The sequence below is a fragment of the Sarcophilus harrisii genome, chromosome 1, assembly GCF_902635505.1.
Source record: "Sarcophilus harrisii chromosome 1, mSarHar1.11, whole genome shotgun sequence".
In the NCBI taxonomy this organism is placed as follows: Eukaryota; Metazoa; Chordata; class Mammalia; order Dasyuromorphia; family Dasyuridae; genus Sarcophilus; species Sarcophilus harrisii.
Genome location: NC_045426.1, coordinates 326,606,368 through 326,627,618, shown reverse-complemented (window position 1 = coordinate 326,627,618; position 21,251 = coordinate 326,606,368). Strand labels below are relative to the sequence as shown.

The following is a 21,251-nucleotide window of genomic DNA, read 5'->3' as shown; positions in this document are numbered from 1 at the left end:
TTTAGGACTTAGCACAATGTCTGGCACATAGTAAGTGATAGATTTAATGTAGAAACTCTTTCAATTCTGGTTTAACTAGAAGTCTATATACAATTTTAGAGTCCCATCTGTAAGTACATAATACAATCTCTGTTGCCATGGACTTTGGAATGACTGATCCACAGAAACTTGAAAGGGTTCAAGATGTAGCTAAGAGATGATGGATAATTGGTTGGTTCCTGCCATAGAATAGACCCTCTTCCTCCACATATCCAATTCTAAGTGTTTGAGTAAAAAAAAAAAAAAAAAAAAAGAATCTGGATAATTTGTAGCTTTAAGGCAAGAATCAACTATTTCTTTACATAGTGGGGATTTTTTTTTTTAAATGACTATATTTTAAGGTTTCTAAAAATAAAGGCTCCTAATAGTATAGTTGATATGAGTATCCCCTGATTAATGTTACAGTACTTTTGTTGATGTAAGCAGTGAACTGTTGATGTAAGCAGTGAACTCATTAGAAATGATTCCTTTGTACATTAAAGCAGGTGGTAAACCCCAATAAAATAAACCAAAGGGTACCTGTTTTTAATTCTTATTAAAGTCCTTAGACTTCATGTTAATAATGAGAAACGAAATAATGTATTCTTTGAAACTTTCCAGAATTTCAAGAGATGTGTCGTGTGTGTGTGTGTGTGTGTGTGTGTGTGTGTGTGTGTGTATTTTCAAGAACAAATCAAGGCTAATACTATCCTCCACTTTATATGGCACCACTTATCTAGTTAATGAGTTAGCCAATTTTCTTGCACCTACTCTTGGACCATTTCACACCTTTATTACCATCAGAAAGTGGATAATCAAGAACAGGAGAAACTCAAATCAGTTTACTTTTTTTTTTCTTACAAATAACCACAGAGAAAGATTTTTCAAGGAAGAAAGCTAAAACTATGGGTCAAATGAAGTTTCTGGAATATCTGTGGATTTTACCCCTACAAATATGGACACAACTTTCAAGCAATTAACTGCAAGCTTTCTAACTCCTCTCCTACCTCAAATTTATAGTGTTAAAATTTCCTTTTAAAACCCATGGGCATAAAAAGCCCCTACAGACAACTTGGATAGATAAGGAATAATGATTTTCAAGTACATGTTCAGTGATCCCTAAAAGTTCTGATCAGAAAGATTTGAGAAGATAGAAATTTATACTCTGGCTTTAAAGCTCTGCCAAACCTTGGAAATGTATTCTTCAAGAATGTCATTTGCATCATCCTGAAATCATATAGCTTGTCTATAGTTTCAGAAGTGAAAGAACTGCCTATGTGTGCATTCCTTTTGTGTTTGTTAATTAAGTAATCTGTATTCACTATGATCCAAAGTAGAACTTCAGCTAAGAGAGTTTAACTCTGATTTCCCCGAGAACAAAAAATTCAGAATGGTAATTTAATCACATTATTTGGTATTTGGAAAACCAACCCAATTTACTTTTATATTTTCAGCTATCTGATTAGCCAATTCATATTGTCACACACTAAGTCTCACTGACTAGAGAAATGAAATGTGGCAGTGACCAGTTCCTGGCTTGATTCCATTACACTTGGTTGGACCTGGTTGCCTGCCTGAGGGTTACTGAATGATACTTGAGAGAAGGTGGCCCTGATTATAGAAGGACTTTGCATGAAATTAGTTCCCAGATACTATGATATTTGGATTTTTTGGTTCTGTTTTTTGAAAAATCTAAATAAGAAACCCCAAGTGAAGCAAAATTGGAAGGAGATATATTACAAGTTTGCATGAAAAAAAAAAGAAATGAAAAAGAAAAAAAAAAGTAATAGCAGCGTTTCTGAATGCAAAGAGACTCATTTTCATATGAAAATTTGCTTGATATTTGGGCTTGAATGATCTGTAATAAACATGACCTGCAGCCTGGTTCTCATTATCCACGTCAGTTATTCCAGCATCTGCTGTGAAAGCATTTTAGAAACACATGGAACAAGGCTGCATAAGAAAGAATCCAAGAAACCACAGACTCAAGCTGTATGCTTGCAAAGGCAACATGCTTTCCACTTTCCTCTTTTGTGAAAACACTGAAAAGGAAGAATTAAACATCTCAGAGCTATAATAGGGGCAATAGGGAAAACATATCAATTTTGCTTCTGTATGTCTAGAAAAGACAGTGTCGTATAGTAGATTGAGAGCTAGTCTCAGAGCCAGGAAAGCCCTGAGTTTGAGTCCTATCTGTTATTTAAGCACTTAGTGTCCTAGGCAATGCTCTGAGATTATTTTAAAAAATAATAACGATGGTAATAATACTTAATATATACACAGAAATTTAAGGTTTTACAAATCCTTTAATATTTAATACAACAACCCTATGAAGTAGGTATTATTATTATCTTCATGTTACAAATAAGGAAACTGAGGTAGACAGAGATTAAGTGACTTCCTAGGGTCACATAGCTAGTTAAGGTCAGATTTGAATTCAGATTTCTGAAGGGAGTCAGGAAGTCACTAGAGTCCAGTGCTCTATTTATTGCATCTAGCTGCCTAATTGCATACTAGTTGATTTTTATCAATGGAGATTTCCTTACCAGGAGTTACAACCTACACTAATAAAATCTGGACAGACTTGGGGGGGGAATGGGGAAAATAAGGGGAGGAGAAAGTCCAGGTAGCATTTTTGAGGTAGGTTTTCATACTAGTCATTTAATCCCATGTAGGAAACTGATGGTATAGAAACTCCTTTCACTTAAAACAAAACTCTTCTGCAACATGTACTCTTAGAGGGTTACCTGGGTTACTGAGAAATTCAGTGTCTTGCTCTTGGCTATGTAGCTAGTAAGTATAGACACCTGGAATCAAATCAAGACCTTCCTAACTATTCAGTTGGCCCTCTACACACTACAACCAAGAATGTTTGTTAAGTTATCTCACTTTATCCTGCACTGGCATGTTTCCCAGATGGTGGCTTTCCTAGTATGAGAAGGGTATTACCTGATAGACCTTTTCTTTCTTTACATAAGGAGGGGCAAAAGCCACCAATTCTCAATCAATTCCATGGACACACTCCCAGGGCATCCCTGGGATAACTGAGAGAGCATCACTGTAAATACCTCTAGGACCTTACCAGAAGAGCTACAACTAGTAGATTGTGAAGATAGTCACCAAGTTCTCAATGAAGGACCCCCTGGAAGAGTGCAAATCAGGAAATGAAACCTTCCTTAGGGAGAAGCCCTTCATCCTGATGAGCACTTACTTCATTTCTGGTATGGTGATTTGGTTCCCAGAAGCAAAACCCCATCAGGAAGGGGAGAATAGGCAAAGATTAGAAAAGGAAGCACAGGGAAGAAATAAAACATATGCAGAAGGATTAAAAGGAGAGAAAAGATGAGGGCTAGAGGAGAAAGAAATAAATGATCCCAGAACAGGCACCAACAGAATAAAGTGAAAAGGGGAAAGTAATATTAAAAGGTTGAGTAGCAGGTAGAACTGATATTGCAAGAGGTGAGGGTGTTGGTAGCGTGATGGCTAGAGAAGAAACATGAGTCCAGAATCATGGTTAGGGAATGTAATAGAATGTGATGGAGTTACTGGAAGCTGAGATAGCAGAGAAAGATCAAAGAGGAAAGGAAACAAGACCACGAGGAGATGGAAGCTTGAACAAATAATTGTAGAGGCAAAGGTACTGCAACAGCTGAAGATGTTGGGAGGGGAAGAAAATGGGGGTAAAAGACAAGTTGAAAAAGGAGAAAGGCTAAAAAAGGAATGATATGAGCAACAAAGGCATTCCAGGGAAGACACAGAATATTTTAACCACAAAATGGGCTAAATACTAGTCAATTGTTATAGATTACCTAATAAGTTATAGAGATATTAAGAATTAAATTACAAGAGAACCAAATTTTTAAATAGGAACTCTACCAATTGAATCCAGGGCATTGCTGATTCAGTACCAATTTGCCATTTTTCTGAGTGTATTGCACAACTTGCACCAAACTACTAATTTGAGATTCCACAGAATATTTTCCACTGTGCCTTTGTCTATATAGATCCAGATCAAGTGAAAATTCAACAAATAATTGGTTTGATGTTCAATGAAGATCCAAATATGGTTAAGTAACAGGCTAGTAAGGGGGAAATCCATTTTAAGACCTGATTGAATTATTGTTTACATTCATCACATTAACCAGATATAATTGCCAAGTCTTCACTTCCCTTTCTGCTAGGCAGACACAGAAGAAGTAACAAATAGATCTCTCTAGGAAGCAAATCATTCTCAGTGCATACTATTTTCTTTGACAGCTCACAAAATAATTTGGGAATGCAGGTATAATTAGACTCGCACACAATGCTCATGAAAAGGAAAACCTGCCAGTCAGAATGATGCTGCCTTTGGGGGAAAAAAAAGCAGTAGATTCTGTGTGTGACAGCCAAAGATAAGGTACTTTGAAGTTTTTTCAGGAAGCTATAGAATCAAGCTTGTTTTTTGTTTGCAGTTTTCAAATGTGTGTAGGTGTTTTGTAGCATCAGAACAAGACAACAAATTTCTACTGAAAATTATTATTATTATTATGCTATTTCAGCATCACAATGGAATGTATACTTGGGAAGAGCTGGTTTGCAATTTGGGAAGGAGAAAGGAGGGTTGAGTCATATCCCTCCATTCCTCAGTTACTTTGGAATCAATCAACAAGTGGCCTCCTGTATGCCAGGCATTGTATTAAGCAATGGAGATACAAATTAAATGAATGAAAGAATCTCTACTCACAATGAGCTCCTTCATAAATATAGCCCAGAACTATATGTGTATGAAATTTTATGTCCACAAAAACCAATTTTGAAGTTTGACTCAAATGGAACACTTAATAATAGAAGTTCTACATTCTAGCAGAAAGATATGTTATCCCAGCAACTATCTAATGAAATGAGGAGAAATAGCCAAGGAGCCCTCATGCCATTTACTCACTATTTGGTTGAGTCAGATAATTGATATTCTCGTCTTCTATCATAACATTCTTGGATTCCAGGATCATTCCATAAACTCTTTATTGCATCTACATATGGATTCTCAAAAGCGGACACCTTCTCCACATCAACTTCTCGAACTAACTGTGCATGGGCCTGTTTCCAAAAAAGAAAACAACAACTTTAATTCTCTTTTAGTCGACTAAAAGTAATCATCTTTCATTTGCAATGCTTGTTATATTTATTGGTCATGTTTCTTCTCATAAAACAGATAATTTTTTTAAAAATAATGATCAACCAAATTCTTTTATATAGATCAATCTTTTTTTTTTTTTTTGAAATGTTGGGTTTTGAAATATAACCCAGTTTTCAGTTTTTCTTTTAGAGTAATCCTTGAGAATACTATGCACATGATTAAAGTTAATTGAAGGTCAAGTTATATTCAAACCTTCAACAAAATGTTAATCTCTTGTCATCTAAATATCACAAACTTGGTGTAGTTAATATTGTGAAAGGAGTGGGAAGAGGGGGAAAGGTGGAAAATAAAAAGTTTAGACTTTATTAGTTGGTTCATATTGTTTTCCTACTTGTATCAACTAACCAAACCATTCAGCTAACTAGAATTCTCCAGTCCCTTGCCATATTCTAATTTTAAAAAGACAGAAAAAATAAAACAACAACAACAACAACAACAATCTAGTTAAATCAAATATTTAAGTTGGGTTTTTTTAAGGAATATTCACAACAATTTGTTGATACATTGTAGAGTCAGTTCATATTAAAACATTTCTTTTATGCCTACAATATAATAACAATGATCTTCAGAGTAGATTCTCTGAAATATTATAACACCATCAATTTAGTTCAATTTAATTCAACTCAGTTTCCTTACCAGTGAAATGGGAATAACAATAGCACTTACCTTACAGGATTGTTGTGAAGAAAATTGTAAAGCACTTAGAACAGTGCTTTGCACATATTAAACATATAAATATCAGCCATTGTTATTACTGTTTCAGTTGGATGAACATTTAAAAAACTACTATATGAAAAGAATTAATCTCCATGTTGGTAATAGAGGACAAAAATGAAACATCTTTTCTTCAATGAGTTTAAACTCATTTGGCATGATGCAATAAGCCACATGGTTCAGTGGAAAAGTATTGGATTTGAATTCTGGCTCTCTGTCACTTACTACTTGGGAAGTTGAAAGTAAGACCCTCACTTCTCTGAGAGTTTGTTTTCTCATTTGTCAAATGAGAGTAGTTGAGCTACATGAGCTCCAAAATCTATAATCATATAAAAACAGAAAGTAATAAATCAAAAGTAATTTGATAAGGGAGAGAACTATGTCAAAGTTGAGATGGGGAGAGTGTACATTCTAGGAATAAAGGGATGGTTTACGTAAATGGCCAGAGACAAAAGTTATGGTATCCCAAAAGCAGGGAATGATTAGTATATTTTTCATAGAATACAGAGCACTTGAAAGGGACTAAAATGTGATATAGGTGAAAAGGATGGCCACAGATGGATGTGAAGGATCTTAAATGGTAGGCTAAGGAATACCTATATTTCTGTTTTAACCTCTAATTATTTAACTAGCTTTAAGTGGCACTGATTTTTAGGACTTGCTGTATTTTGCCCTAGGACCAGTGTGGTGAATAGTCAACAAGCATTGATTAAGCACCTGCTAGGTGCAGACATTGAACAAAGGGCTGAAGATACAAGGAAAAACCAAAACAATACTTGTCCTTAGAGGAGCTTAGGTCTGAACAGGGGATTACTTGGGGTAGGTGGGTTATGCTGGGAGAAAGGGGAATAGGGAAAGGCATTTTGGAGTTGTGATTTGAATTATTTTGGAGATTTTAAAGCAGAAGAATGACATTGTCAGACCTGTGCTTTAGGAAGGTTATTTCAGTATATGTGTGGAGGGCAGATCGGAGGGAGAGAGATTTTGAACAGAAAGACCAATTAGAAGGCTGTTAAAATAGTTCCAATTGAGAGGTGATAAGGGCCTGAACAGGGTGGTAGTAGGTGTGAGTGAAGTGTTTAATCAACACACAAAAATTCATTTACGTTCATGATACTATATTAAGGCAAAAGAATATTTAAATAGATACATTTTAGAAGGATTTTTGACAGTGTTGAAACTGAAATAATTTTCTCATTAAATATCAATTGTCTAGGAGAAAAAATCTAAGCTGACCACTCTTGTTAATCAAGACTTTAATAACTCTAATAGCTTTCAATACTTTGAAAATAAAGCTTATACATTAAAGAAACCTCTCTTGTTTCTATTTTTTATTATTTTTTTATTTTTTATTATTTATTTATTTAATAGCCTTTTATTTACAGGTTATAGGCATGGGTAACTTTACAGCATTAACAATTGCCAAACCTCTTGTTCCAATTTTTCACCTCTTAGCCCCCACCCCCTCCCCCAGATGGCAGCATGACCAGTATATGTTAAATATATTAAAATATAAATTAGATACACAATAAGTATACATGACCAAACCATTATTTTGCTGTACAAAAAGAATCAGACTCTGAAATATTGTACAATTAGCTTGTGAAGGAAATAAAAAATGCAGGTGGGCAGAAACCTCTCTTGTTTCAAACAAATCAAACATATGACACATGTAATGGCTAAATCCTATCATTTCTACCTTGCTAATATCTCTTATATATTCTCTTCTTTCCTCTAATACTGACATCACCCTGGTCAAGGCCTTCAATCACCTCTTACTTTCATTACTGCAATAGCCTGGTAGACTCTCTTCCCTCCTTTAGCTCATCCTCCATTTAGCTGTCAAACTAATATTTCTAAAACATAAATCTGACCAGACTATCAATCCCCTTTTAATAAAGGCTAGTGGTTCCCTATTGCCTCCAGGTTCAAGTATAAAATCCTATGTTTGGATTTTAAAGCCTCCCAAAACCTGGCCCCTTCCACCCTTTCCAGTCTTCTTATACCTTATCCTCCCCAAACACTCTACAATTCACTAACAATGGCAGTCTTCCAGTTCCTCACACATGACACTCTAATTTCTGCTCCCAAACATTTTTACTGGCTGTCCACCATGCTTGGAACACTCTCCCTCTTCATTTCTGCCTCCTTCAAGACTCAGCTAAAGTCCCACCTTCTATTTGAAGCCTTTAGTTGCCCTTCCTAATCTTAGTGACCTCCCTGTGATATCACTTTTAATTCATTTAGCCTATATACTGGTTATAAATTATGGTTTGTATTCTGTATCCCCACTTAGATTGGGAGTCCTCTGAGAGCAGGCATGTTAGAGAGCTGGGCTGGAAGTTGAGGAAGGCCTCAAATCCCATCTCAACCTCCACACTACTTCCATCTCTCTGTCTGTTTCTTTCTGTCTCTCTCTGTCTTCCTGTCTCCCCCTGTTTCTGTCTCTCCCTGTCTCTCTCTCTCTCTCTCTCTCTCTCTCTCTCTCTCTCTCTCAATGTCAATGTGATCCTGGCTGAGTTGTCAGACTTTTTGGAACTTCTAGTGCTTCCTTAGCAATTTGTTATTACATGGCTTGGATGAGAACTATGTTGAATGCTGTCCCCATTCCATTTGAGCAGCTAGATGGACATGGATCCAAGACTTGAGTTCAAATCAGATACTTAGTAGCTGTATGGCAAGTCATTTAGCCTTTCTCAGATTCAGATTCCTCACCTGTAGAATGGGAATAATAAAAATACAAATCTCCCAGGGTGGCTATGAGGAGCAAATGAGATAATTCATGTAAAATGCCTTGAAAACCTTAAAGCACAATATAAACACTAGTTAATTTTAAGAAAACAATTCTCAGCACACCAATTCTATATGATCCTCCACCATTTCCCTTCTCTATGCCTACTCACGAGATGTTGAACATTCCTAGAAAAAGTTATGCAATTGTGTCAAGTTCTACAAATTCATGGTACTTAGTCTCAACTGAGGTCTCATGGCACCACAATAATTCTTATTTTCTCCTCATTAAATTATATCAAACCCCCGTGATAACTGTTCCAGACCTCCTCAAATACTCAAATTACTCCAAACCTCTTTGTTCGAACAGAATATTTCATCTCCTACTTTTCTAAAAAATTAAGGCCATCTCTTTAAGAGCTCCTTCTTTGTTTCATACATGGTCCATTTCTCTATGTCTCTGTCTCTCTTACCCCTTCTGACTTCATGAAGGTTCCATTATCTCATATCCTTAAAAGAATTTTTATATGCCTCTGACGTTCCTTCAAGCTTTCATGGAGTGAAGAAGTAGGAAAACAGATTTCAAAAAGCTAAGAAATGAGTGAATATGAAGAAATAGAAGCAGTAAGCATAATCAACTCCCCCCTCACATACAGTGTGAAATTTGGCAGTGAAAAGGAAGACAGATATAGGCTGACAGAATGGTTACAAATGATCTTTCTCAATTTCTAAATTTGATAGCACTTTCTGAGAGTTCTTCCTTTTACATCTTTCTGCAGCTTATGACATTAGTGACCACTCCCAATTTCTTAGATATTCTCTCCTTTTGTCCCCTAAGTCAGGAGTTCTTAACCTTTTGTTTGTCATGGATCCCTTTGGCAGTCTGGTGAAATCCATGAACACTTTCTCAGAGTAATATTTTCTAAATATTGAAGGAAATCCTAAATCAGATAAAGGTTACTGAAAATAAGGATGTAAATGTTCCCTTCCCCTGCCCCATCCAAGTCCCCAGATTCTTCAACATCATTCATAGACCTAAAGTTAAGAACTACTTCCCTAAGCACAGCACATAGCTTACTACTGGATATTAATCTTTAATTAATTTTTATTGCTATCTTTTGTTTTTTATATCACCTCTGTTTCTGAATATATTTCCCATCTACCCTGTGAGCCAAGTCTTTTAAAAAAGAGTAAGATAGAGGAGTAGAATCAAGATGGTGGAGAGCAGACAGGTCTTTGTCTGAGCTCTTATTTGATTCCCTCAGATCAATATCAGATTAAGCCTCTGAACTCATTTTGTAGAGACAGAATCCATAAAAATTTGGAATGTAACAAAGTTCCAGGCGAAGATATTTTGGAAGAATTTCAGGAAAGGTATGTTTCAAGCAGGGGCGGGGGGAGAGGAGGGAGGTGGCCCAGTGCAGGCACAGTGAAAGAAGACCCAGGGCAGCCCAGGGAGAAGAGGCCTCCGTGCACTGGGAGAATCTACTGGGAGGCTCTTAATCAAAATACAGCAGCGTTTGCTACTCTATCCTGGTTCAGAAACCAGTGGATCAGCAGACTAACTGTGAGACTGTGAATTACAGAAGGCAAACAAAATAAAAAAAAAAAAAATAGAAGAAAATGTAAAATAGAAGAAAATAGACCCAAAAGAGACAATCTAAGAATTAATGGACTACCTGAAAACCATGATGACAAAAAGAACCTATACAACATCTTTCAAAAAATCATAAAAGAAAACTGCTCTGATGTACTATAATCAGAGGATAAAATAGGCATTTGAAAATAAAAAAACTAAAAAATAAAGATAATATTAGTCTAAAAAAAAGAAATGATAAGGTACTATGCAGAAATGATACTGATTGTTCTTATAGTGCAGCAACATCCTATTACATGCACTTTAGTACTTCAACAGTCCTGGGTTGTCTTCTTTTTATATACACATAAGCATATTACTTCCATGGTTTCAATTATAATCTTTCCACAGATATTTATATCTAGGCTTTCTTTCTTTCCTCAGTTCTAGGATCTGGAAATCTCAGGCCAATATATAATTATTCCTTCCACATCACAGGTATGTGGTAGAGCACTCCCACGATTTGTAAAATTTTGTGGTCCTCCTCTCATATAAGAAAAATGTGAATTAATATGGTGTCAAAAGATAAAATATGTTGATATTATGTAATACTATACATATATTTTTTGCATTTCAGAATTTCTACATTTTGTATGTCATCGTCTGGTCTTCCACAAAATTCCCAAAAAATCCCATTTAATTTCTTACTCCAATTCAAAATATATCAAAACTGTGATGGGGAAAATCATGTTGGGGAAGGAACAAATGTACTACTGCATAGTAACAAACTCAATATATTTAAAACAGGACATTTTATTCCCTCTCCCAAGCTCATCTTCTCCTCTCAATGCTTCTTTTATATTAGGGATACTACCATCTTCCCTAATACCCAGATTTCTGATTTTGGAATTTTTTTTTCAAATTCCAAATGTTTTTGGAAATTTGTGATTTTTTAAGCCCTCCCTCTCTTATAAACCTGATAGGTAAGTTCTTTTGATTCCCCTACCTCATGCTCAATTTTAGAACAATTTGGATTATGCATTCAAAGATGTTCATATAATATCCTACAAACAATAAGCAGAAACTGAAATTTTTGAGCAAGAAAGTGACGTTCAAATCTATACCATAGGAAAAAATTTTGGTGATTATGTGAAGGATGTACTGGAAGGGCAGTTAGGCTGCATAGTGGATAGAACCTGGAGTCATAAGGACTGAGTCAGGAGGACCTTGGACTCTTACTACTGTGTGTTACTGGGTAAGTCACTTAATCCTGACTGTCTCAAAAAAAATTGTTGGAGAGAAGGATGGAGGCAGAGAGATTGGGAAGAAGATTATTACGATAATCCACATGAATGATGGTGTAAGTATGGACTAGGATTGTGGCCACACAAATGCAGTAAATGGGGAAGTTATAAGATCGGTGGGTATATCCCCAATGCTATATCCTAGGTCCTCTTTTCTCTTTATATTCTCTTTTTTGATGCCATTTGATCTCATGGATTTAAACTGTCATCTTTATATTGATGACTTCTAGATCTTTATCTTCAGCAAGTCCCTTTCTTAAATTTCAGATCTTCTCATTCTACATATTTGCAATGTAGCTATCATCAAGAATCTCACTCTCTTATCCTACTTATCTCCTATCAGATGCTGAATCTTGTCATTTTTATCTTAATATCTCTTGCACTTGTCCCTGTCTCTGCATTCACAAAGTCAATAGATTCAAACCTCATCACTTCAATTGAAGTAGAATTTTTTCTCCCAGAAGTTTCTCTCCATTCTAATCCATAACTGCCAAAATAATTTTCTTAAAAGCACAAATATGAATATGACTACTCAAGATATTTCACTAGCTCCCTATTAATTCAAGTATTAACTATAATTTCCTCTAATTGACATTTAAAATATTCTATAACCTGGTCTCAAGCTACTTTTTCAGTATTATTACTTATTATTTCCCTTTAAATATACTCCATTCCAAAATGGTCTTTTAACTATTCTCTTAAGACTCCCAAGTTTCCTTTAAGGATCAGCTCAAACAATATTTTTAAATATGAAAACTTTTCTGATCTTCCTAGCTGCTAGTACAATTAAATCACCTTATACTTAATAAAGCTATATGTGTACATATTATACTTTTAGCTAGATTTTAAGTTACAGAGACTTTCTATTTTTTCTCTATGTACCACAAATGTATGTTGTTTAGGATACACCAGGTACTTATAAATGTTTTTTGAATGGTTGATTGATTTATATAATGGCCAGGAGTTGTCAATTAACTGGAGATAGGGAATGTAGTAAAGGGAAAAATCTCAGAAGAGTCCAAGGTGACAAACATGTGACATTACAACCAAATGGAAAAAATGATTAGCGAGTTCTCCATTGAAAGCAAAATTAAAGAGTTAATAAGCTTTGTTTTATCATGTATCCATCAACAACAAATACTTTGTGAAACATTTGGCTATCTCACCTAGAAATTCTCAAATCGAGCAATAATTATGATGATGACAATTAGTTGACATTAATTATAATTATTGTATTACATTATAATAATTATTTTAATAACCCATATTCATTGCAGAGTTTGAAGAAGTAAAGAAATTCTATGAAAGCCTAAAAGTAGAAGGGACATCAAAGACTATTTAAGCACAGCCACCCCATTTCTCAGCTGAGAAAATGGAGGCATAAGGAAGTACTACCTGCATAGAAAGTAAGAAGAGGCTATAAACCTAGACACAAAGAACCAAGAAAATTTAAATTGTACTGTGCTGGCAGAATCAGCCATGGAAAGACAGGGAGTCCTCTAAAAAATGACATTCGAAAGTCAAAAAGAGAAACAATTCTGACCACAAGAACAAAGTAGAGTTATTGAAGAAATGATGTGGATATATGGGGAATTTGTTAATTATCTCCAGTTAGAAAATGGAAGCAATAGTAAATAGATTGTGGAAGATGAATATATAACATAATATAATCCTCTAATAGTATCATCAGTGGTATAACTCACATTGATTTTAAAACTAAGAAAAACTAAGGTATGTTTGTTTTTTAAAGTTGTATAAATCATAAGAGGATAGGATATCTCCTTCATTTGATAATGATAATTGAAGACAGAGATACTCAATTCAACTTTTGAGAGTGTTTTCTTTGCAAAAAAAAATCTTTGGACTGGAAAGCATAAAACAAAAATGGAAAATAGAGATTTTAAACCTAAGATAATCACTGAGATAGGAAGAGAGTACTTAACATTCTTGAGATGTTCAAGTTTGTATTTACCTGGCCCAAATTACATACTAATGATAAGACCCTCCAAATTAAATTATTTTATTTTAATGAAAGATGGCATAGTGACTAGAGTTGGCCTGAAGATCTGGAAGATCCAGTTCAGGTCCCATCCTTTGTATATATCGGCTGTGTGACCTTTAGTTATTACTTCTTAGTGTCCCGGACAATTTCTTAAATGTATAAATTGCACATATGTACTTGATCTATACTGGTAAAAAGAGTTTCCTACTCATAATTCTCTATACCAATAAAATCAAAGGACTAGGTCCAACACACACACACACACACACACACACACACTTTAATTTTTAATTATGTCAATGGGTATAGGGTTATCCTCCTGCCCTGTGTTAATCAAAATATGTCTCAGGATGAGGATAAATAAAGATAAAGGTATATAAGGTAAATAAAGATATAGACTACTCAGAAATCTCATGCTTATATCTCATGGATACTTTTTTTTAAAGAGACTAAGAAGGCAGGAAGGCAATGGGTATAGTGAGCACCAGACAATATCATAAAAAATAATTTTGATTCTTAGCTAGAAAATGACTATTTATTGATGTGGAAGTTACTTCTAAACTAACATCTTTTGTACAGTCAGCCCATTAACTTGTTAGGGAAAAAAAATTCATAATCTAATTAGAAGAAAACAAGGATAAGAAACAATAATAGACAATTAAAATAACATGAGCATTATTTATTTAAACAAGTTATTGACAAAAATGGGGAAACAAATAAAGGAACAGATACCGACACAAATAATCTCCTACATTAGTTTAATCAATATATAACAATTGCCACAAGGAGGGAGACAAAAGTTCCTAGAAACTTCCTTGACTAGCAAACACTTGATCTTTTTGCCAAGTTGAGGGGAAGAAAGGAGAGTGAGGGGGAAACATCTGTTTAGAATAGAAATTCATTTGCAAAATCTTTATAGAGGAGAATGACAGAAGATTATGAGCAGTAAATCCAAAGTTATAAGAGAGTAAGAAGTGTTAGAGGGAAAAAACAAATCTGTAAAATGCTTGGATTGATGCCCAATTATGCCAAATCATCCCAAATACATTTAAAGTTGAAACTTGAAGACAACAAATAAAGGAACAGTGAAAAACAGCTGTCAACATTTCTATAACAAACTATTTTCTTCATCACTGACAACTGAACCATCATATTCAAATTCATCAGAATTCTTGCTGCGGTGTCTGAAGATATAGAAAAGGCACTAAAGAAAAAAAGAAAAGAATAGCAGCTGGACCAGATCAAGTACATAGAGAAGAGATTCATGCTGCAGGCAACAGAATTTTGAGAGTATTAAAGAACTTAGTCTTAAGATATCTGAAAAGGGAAAAAACGAAACAAAAACAAAAGCAACTGGGGGAAAAACACATATGGTATCACTACCAAAAAAGACTATTGAATAATCATCAATAACTATGGAAACATATGCCCATTTTCTCACCTCTACAAAATCTTATCAGAATAATCTATATGTGTATCAAGGGCATTATGAAAAAAATATGAAAAGGGAAAAGAAAGAGTTTCCAAAAATGATAGCCTAGTAGAACATATCTTTCTAACTACATAATTGACTCAAAGTTGGAGAGAGAACAAGATCTCACTTTTTAATTGTTTGTTGATAATAAAAGAAGATATGTAGAATTAAAGGTTCTTTCCCCTGACAAAGTGTTTCCCATCTGTACATTAAGATGAGACACCAAAGATAACACTACACAAAAAACATCAGAGTATTAATTAAAAAAACTAAAACAAAAACTAAAACAAAGCTAAGATATAGACATTATAAGTAAGACAGTCTTCAAAAAATGTTTTCTACTTTCATGGAACATATCTAGCACAGATTCTGAGTGAAAGAGATTTTCCTCATAAATGGTACCTTTCTCCAATTGCTTCTATTTGTGAATGATGATGTCCTTTATTCATTAGGCACCAAAACCTTTTAAGTTAGATTAATAACCATTTACAAAGCTATGTGGGAAAAAAGTAGAAATTGTCTAGTCTCTAATAAGCCCTTAAATACAGAATCCCATCAAGCAGGTTCATTAGTACATATATCTTAGACAGGCACTGGAAATTTATGACTCAGACATAAAACTTTACACAGGAGGAAGAGGGAAAGCTGCATTGTATTTGGAAAATTGTCCAGTACTTTTAAAGGTTTTAAAAGGCCAAAGATCCCTTAAATAGAAAATACAACTTTTAAATGTTATGAAAAATGCTGGCTATCATTAACACTAATATTTTTCCAGAGATTCTATATAGTTATAAATAATGGAGAAATATGATCTCTGAAGAATAAAAATTATAATGCACACAAATGGCATTGGAAAGTGATATATGATGGATATAATTACTACAAATGATGTATAGAACAGGCATAAAATATATTACTTAAATAATATTTATGGAAGTATTACAGAAGACAGGCAAGGTCATGTGGGGAGAATGAACAACAAATTGATAATCTATATACTGGATTGATCTTATAATGTTAATGTACATAGAGGAAAGTCCACTGTTCCTTCACTGGAGAATTTATATGAGGACATATGTGAGAGAGAACTTCTCTCATTATGAGATGAGAGAAAGCATGAATGAATTTCCATCTTTTTCACTGGAGGGAATCCCTATAATGATGAGATCACAGATCTACTCACATATTATAATATAGGTATTGTTTTAAGCTTTATAAAGTTTCTTCTTCATAACAGTCCCATAAAGCAGGCAGCACAATTATTTTTACCCTTCCTACACAGAGATACTGTAACTGAGATACAGAGTTTAAACGATCCTGTCTGACCAGTATAGATTGTAAAATATTAAGTGTAGACTCTGGTGATCTTCTTTCTATTTTATTATAGAACTCCGAAATTTTTAGTTGAAAGGTATCTACTCTGATCATCTTATTTAAAAACACATATGCTAAGGAGTAGCTGATTAGAACAATATGAGCTCAGTACAATGTACAGCTGGACACACTATAATTTGACTGTAACAGTGATGTCATTTTGGTTCTCTTGGAGAAAAAAGACAACAACCACAACAAAGGAGTAACACAAAGTTCTGTTACCAAAAGAATCTGAGGAATGTTGTTCACTTGAGTTTTGGCGTTCTGAACTGCAGTAGGCTAAAACTAATCCAGGGGGGATACCAAATCCAGAACTAATAAAGTGAACCCTTGGGAGCAAAGGGTCACCAGTAAGCTTAAGGGGGGGCAAATGGAGAAAATTAAAATTTCTGTACTGAACAGCTTTGAAAATGGGCTTATGAGTGGTCAGTGTACTTCCAGCCTGAATGGGATAGGGAAATCTAGTTCTCAAAAACAAAATAAAACAATAATAATGAAAAATACAAAACTTTAATTTCTGGTTTTTCATAATTAAAGTTTAAGAGTTACATGCAAGTCTAAAATATTGCTAGGTCCATCATGTGGAAAACATGTGGTTACATGATACTACACTAAATTGTTGGAATCCTAGTGTCAACTCAAATTGAAACAAGGTGAAAACTCAAGGGAGATGTCAGTATCGATGCTTATTGGTTCATACCTTAGAGCAAATCCTTACAAGGTGATAAGTTGCTAATACTGATAGACAATAATGCCTGTGTTCACACCTTTAGAGAGCTCTTATAAGCAAGAAGTATTTAAGTACTCATTGGAGTTCACAGGGTTTAGTATGAGATATCTGAATTCACACCTCCCTTGAAGTTCTTAGGGCTTAGAGCTTTGAGAGAGTTACTTGCGAATATTCCCAGGAGTAGGAGAGGAGCACTCTGGGAGGAAGCCTACAAGCCCTCTCTCGAAGGCAAGAGAGATTCTTTGCATCTTCCACCTTGGTGCTGGCTGGAGTCTGAAGGACAAACCTTTGGATTTGGAGACATTCGGAGGGAGCTCTTGGAACCAAGTAGAGAGATAGGCCTCTGAACTAACTGGGCTCAAGGAAAGAGACAAGACTTGGAAGGAGAAAATAAATGTTTGCCTTTTATCAGCTGGCTGCATTTTGGGTGATTATTTACTTTCAACTGAAACTAAGGCTACCTCCAGAAAACATCCCTGAGAAACCTTTCTCCCCGAGAGAACCATTTTATTATTATTTTAAAGAAGAAAAAGAACACCACACTAAGTAATATCAGATATCTTTTCTGTAACAGTTTTCTCTTGGTAGTCAAGAGGTCACAGAAATTAGCAATGATAATTTGTCCACAAAGACTAACATAAAAGATACTATCAAAGAAATACATGAAGTGGTACAGTAGATGGGGTAGTCATAGAAAAAGTGTATCTGAATACTTCAATGGTGAAACCAAGAGAAATAATCTTTATATTAGAGAGAATTCCTGTAAAGATTTACACGAGACCAGAATGGAATGGTTTGTGATATACAATACTGGAAATAATAATCATATTAATGGGGTCACAGAGAAATCAAAATGTTTAAGTGTATGGGTGGTTCCCTCATCAAATACATATATTCAACTTATCATAAGACTACTTTAATTATATTTTTGGAACATATAATTGAATAAGGCCAAGTCTTATTCTTGTTATGTTACAAAATTAGAATTACTGGAATCATAATTATTTTGTTGATATTTTCTTTAAGACCTATCAGTTTTCAAAGGAATTGTCATATGCTAAAAGCATCCAATTGAAAGTAAATTTGCCTCGATTTTCTAATGAAAGAAAAAGGTCTTTAAAGGATACTGTTATTCCAGAGTATGCTTTTCCCATGTTTAACTGAGGCATGGTTGATAATTCTATAGTACAATAAGATTGAATTAACTACTTCCTATTATCCATAGGGACAAGTGAAGGAGAGTATTCTTTAAACTGGGTAAAAGCTACATGGTGATGTAGGCTAGTGTAGGTAATGATTCTAAAATAAATTTCACATCTACTATTAGGCCAAATGTGTCATTTGAAAGGCATACTCTTTCTGAATCTGGATCATAGTTTCCTTCTGTCAGAGAAAAGTTTTGACATATAATACACTTTTCATTCTTTTTAAATGTATATTCAGTACCAGTGTGGCATGGGATAATAAATCACCCAGAGTTGGATAGAAATGGTTCCTGCTGGGGAGAGAGTTTATAACAATGACAACAATAACAATATTATTAGTAAGTACTTGCATATCCCTTTAAGATTAGCAAAGTGTTTGAAAAATATCATCACATTTTATCCTCATAATAACTCTGGGAAGTAGATGTTATTTTTATCCCCATTTTACAGAGGAGGAAAAAGAGATTTAGTGAGAATATGTGACTTTTCCAGAGTCATACAGCTGGCGTATATGAGGCTGGATTAAGACTTCAAGTTTTTCTAACTCATGTTAAGCACTATCCATCGTGCCATCTACCTGCCTCATAATATAACAGTTCATATAAGTATAAACAATATATGCAGATATGAGGAAAACAAATTATTGGCTAGAGTGCTCTGGGGAGAAGTAGTAGGAGGAACATGATATTATTTTCATCTTTACTGTGAGCAATATTAAAAACATTTCAATAAAATTAACATTGTCAACAAATATCAGAGTGATAAATCTGTCAGAAATGCTTTAGTTATATTTAATTTAACAGGAGGAAGCTAGTAAATGCCTGAGCCAGCATGGGCCAGTTCATGAGAGCCCATTATTAAATTTTCAGTGTGAGTATTTACACCTCAGAAATCAGTAATCATTACAAATCAATCATCGCTAAATTACATCATTTATTGTTTTGTTAATTGCCTAGACTTTAAAAAGTATTAATAATGTGGAATAACTGCCCCTCCTCCAGGTGGTTAAACATTTACAAGCACACTCCTGTATTGCTCTATAAACACTACTTGAGTTCAACAGGAATACAGCAGAAGGCTCAGCAAATGAAGTCATCACTATACTGGATATCTTGACTATAGGCTAATACTAACAATAACAAGGGAGCTTTATATAGTGCTCTAAGATTTGCAAAGTACTTTATATCCAGTATCTCATTTGAATGTTGAACCCTATAGTTCACAAAGTGAGTGGGGTAACAGATTATAACTCAAGATTTTCAGGTGAATGAATGAATTGATCACTCACTTTTTTTTGTGTGACCCATGAGATTCAACTAGGCAACATTCTAATTCTAAGATTTTATGAGCTATCATCTTAGGACAGTAACTTTCTCTTACCTGGGTCCTTTCTTTGTCTGGTGGGACCAGGATATTTGACATCTATGAGTTGAAGTATTTTTACTATGTTCATATCACATTACTCACATTGCTCAAAACAACAAGGATAGAAGATACCACCATGTTGGTGTCCCCCATGCCCAGAATGAACTCCTGCTTAACCTCTCCTATTTGAAGCCTTAGTTTCTTTCAGGATTCAACTACCCTCAGTTCATCTTCCTCATATTATAATGTATACGCTCATTACAAAAGAATGAAATAAACAGTCCCTGCCTAAAGGATCTCTAGTCTTGGTAAGGAAATAAGACAGATACATATTAGAAAACTGATAAGGAAAAGCACTATATGAGTGAATAACAGAATAAGTCATGCAGATTTTTGAAACTAGAGGAGTTTTAAAGAGGAAAAAACCCAGTGTGGGTTAGTAAGGCTGGCTTCCTGAAAAAGATGGGTTGTCAGACTGGCCCCAAAAGATGTGGCAATGTACAAGATTTGACTAGGTGGAAAGGAGGAGGAAGAAAATTCAAGTCAAGAGAAAAACATTGACCAATGGTTCAAACGTGAGTAGAATGGGGTATACTTTGTTGAACTGATTTGTATTGATTTTGATGGCAACTTATTTCCCCATTTTATGAACTTTCAGTGATTTCCTATGTCAAAGATAAAATACCAATTCCTTAGCTTGCCATTTAGATAATTTAGAATATATTTAGAATAATTTAGAAATTTGCCATCTTCATAATCTGGCCTGACCTTTCTTTCCAGGCTTATTGCATATAACTTCTCTTCAGATATTTTACAATCTAGCCAAATTGCCCTACTTCTTTCCAAATAAAGCATCTTTCTCATTTTACTTTTTATCGGTTCCTCTTCCTGGTTTCAACTCCACAGAATAAAATGTCACTGCCAAGTTAAGCGCATTATCTCTAATTTCATCACCAGGCTGCTAACTTAAGTCTTAATTAACACCACCTTTCTCAGTCTCACCCTTCCATTTTGATTAGAAGGATGAAAGAGCAAAAGTACCAAATTCCTCCTCATGCCATCCTTAAAAACTGGACTGTTTTGACTTAGTCCATTCTGTATCTATCACTCTTCCAATTCCACTGAACAAGATGTCTTCATACTGGGAACTTCCTGATGTCCTCCCCTTTGCTGTTCCTTTTGTGTGGTTTCTTCCCCCATTAGACCATAAGGTCCTTGAGGGGAGGGGCTGTTATTCTGTTCATTAATTGTATCTCCAAGTATCTGCACAGTAAATGGCACATAGTAAGTCCTTACTAAATGTTTGTTGGACTGGACTGGATCTTGTAACATGCTGTACCCTAAGCCCAGGAGGAACTCCTTCCTCCTCCTTCTCTTAAAAGTCTAAGTTTTTTTTTTTTCAAGTTCACCTCATTTGTTACTTCCTATGGAAAGCCTTGTCCTTGTCCCTCAGTTGACCTTTATCATATCATAACGTACAGTCAATACTCAATATTCTCTCATTTAACTTTCATGACTTAATGACATTTTCATTTTTGTGTCAGCAACCATGGACATTTGTGGCTACACACAGTAGAGGGGGG

The 21,251-nt window shown here is 34.8% G+C and overlaps 1 protein-coding gene across 3 annotated transcripts in view; it reads right to left on the bottom strand.

The window, feature by feature from the left end:
• GNAQ (G protein subunit alpha q) overlaps positions 1-21,251 on the bottom strand; it is a 399,842-nt gene that overhangs the window by 117,647 nt on the left and 260,944 nt on the right. For all 3 annotated transcript variants that reach the window (XM_003761855.4, XM_031945503.1, XM_031945502.1), the window contains exon 3: positions 4,940-5,094. In XM_003761855.4, coding sequence (XP_003761903.1) covers positions 4,940-5,094 — 155 coding nt within the window. The remainder of the gene's footprint in view (positions 1-4,939; positions 5,095-21,251) is intronic.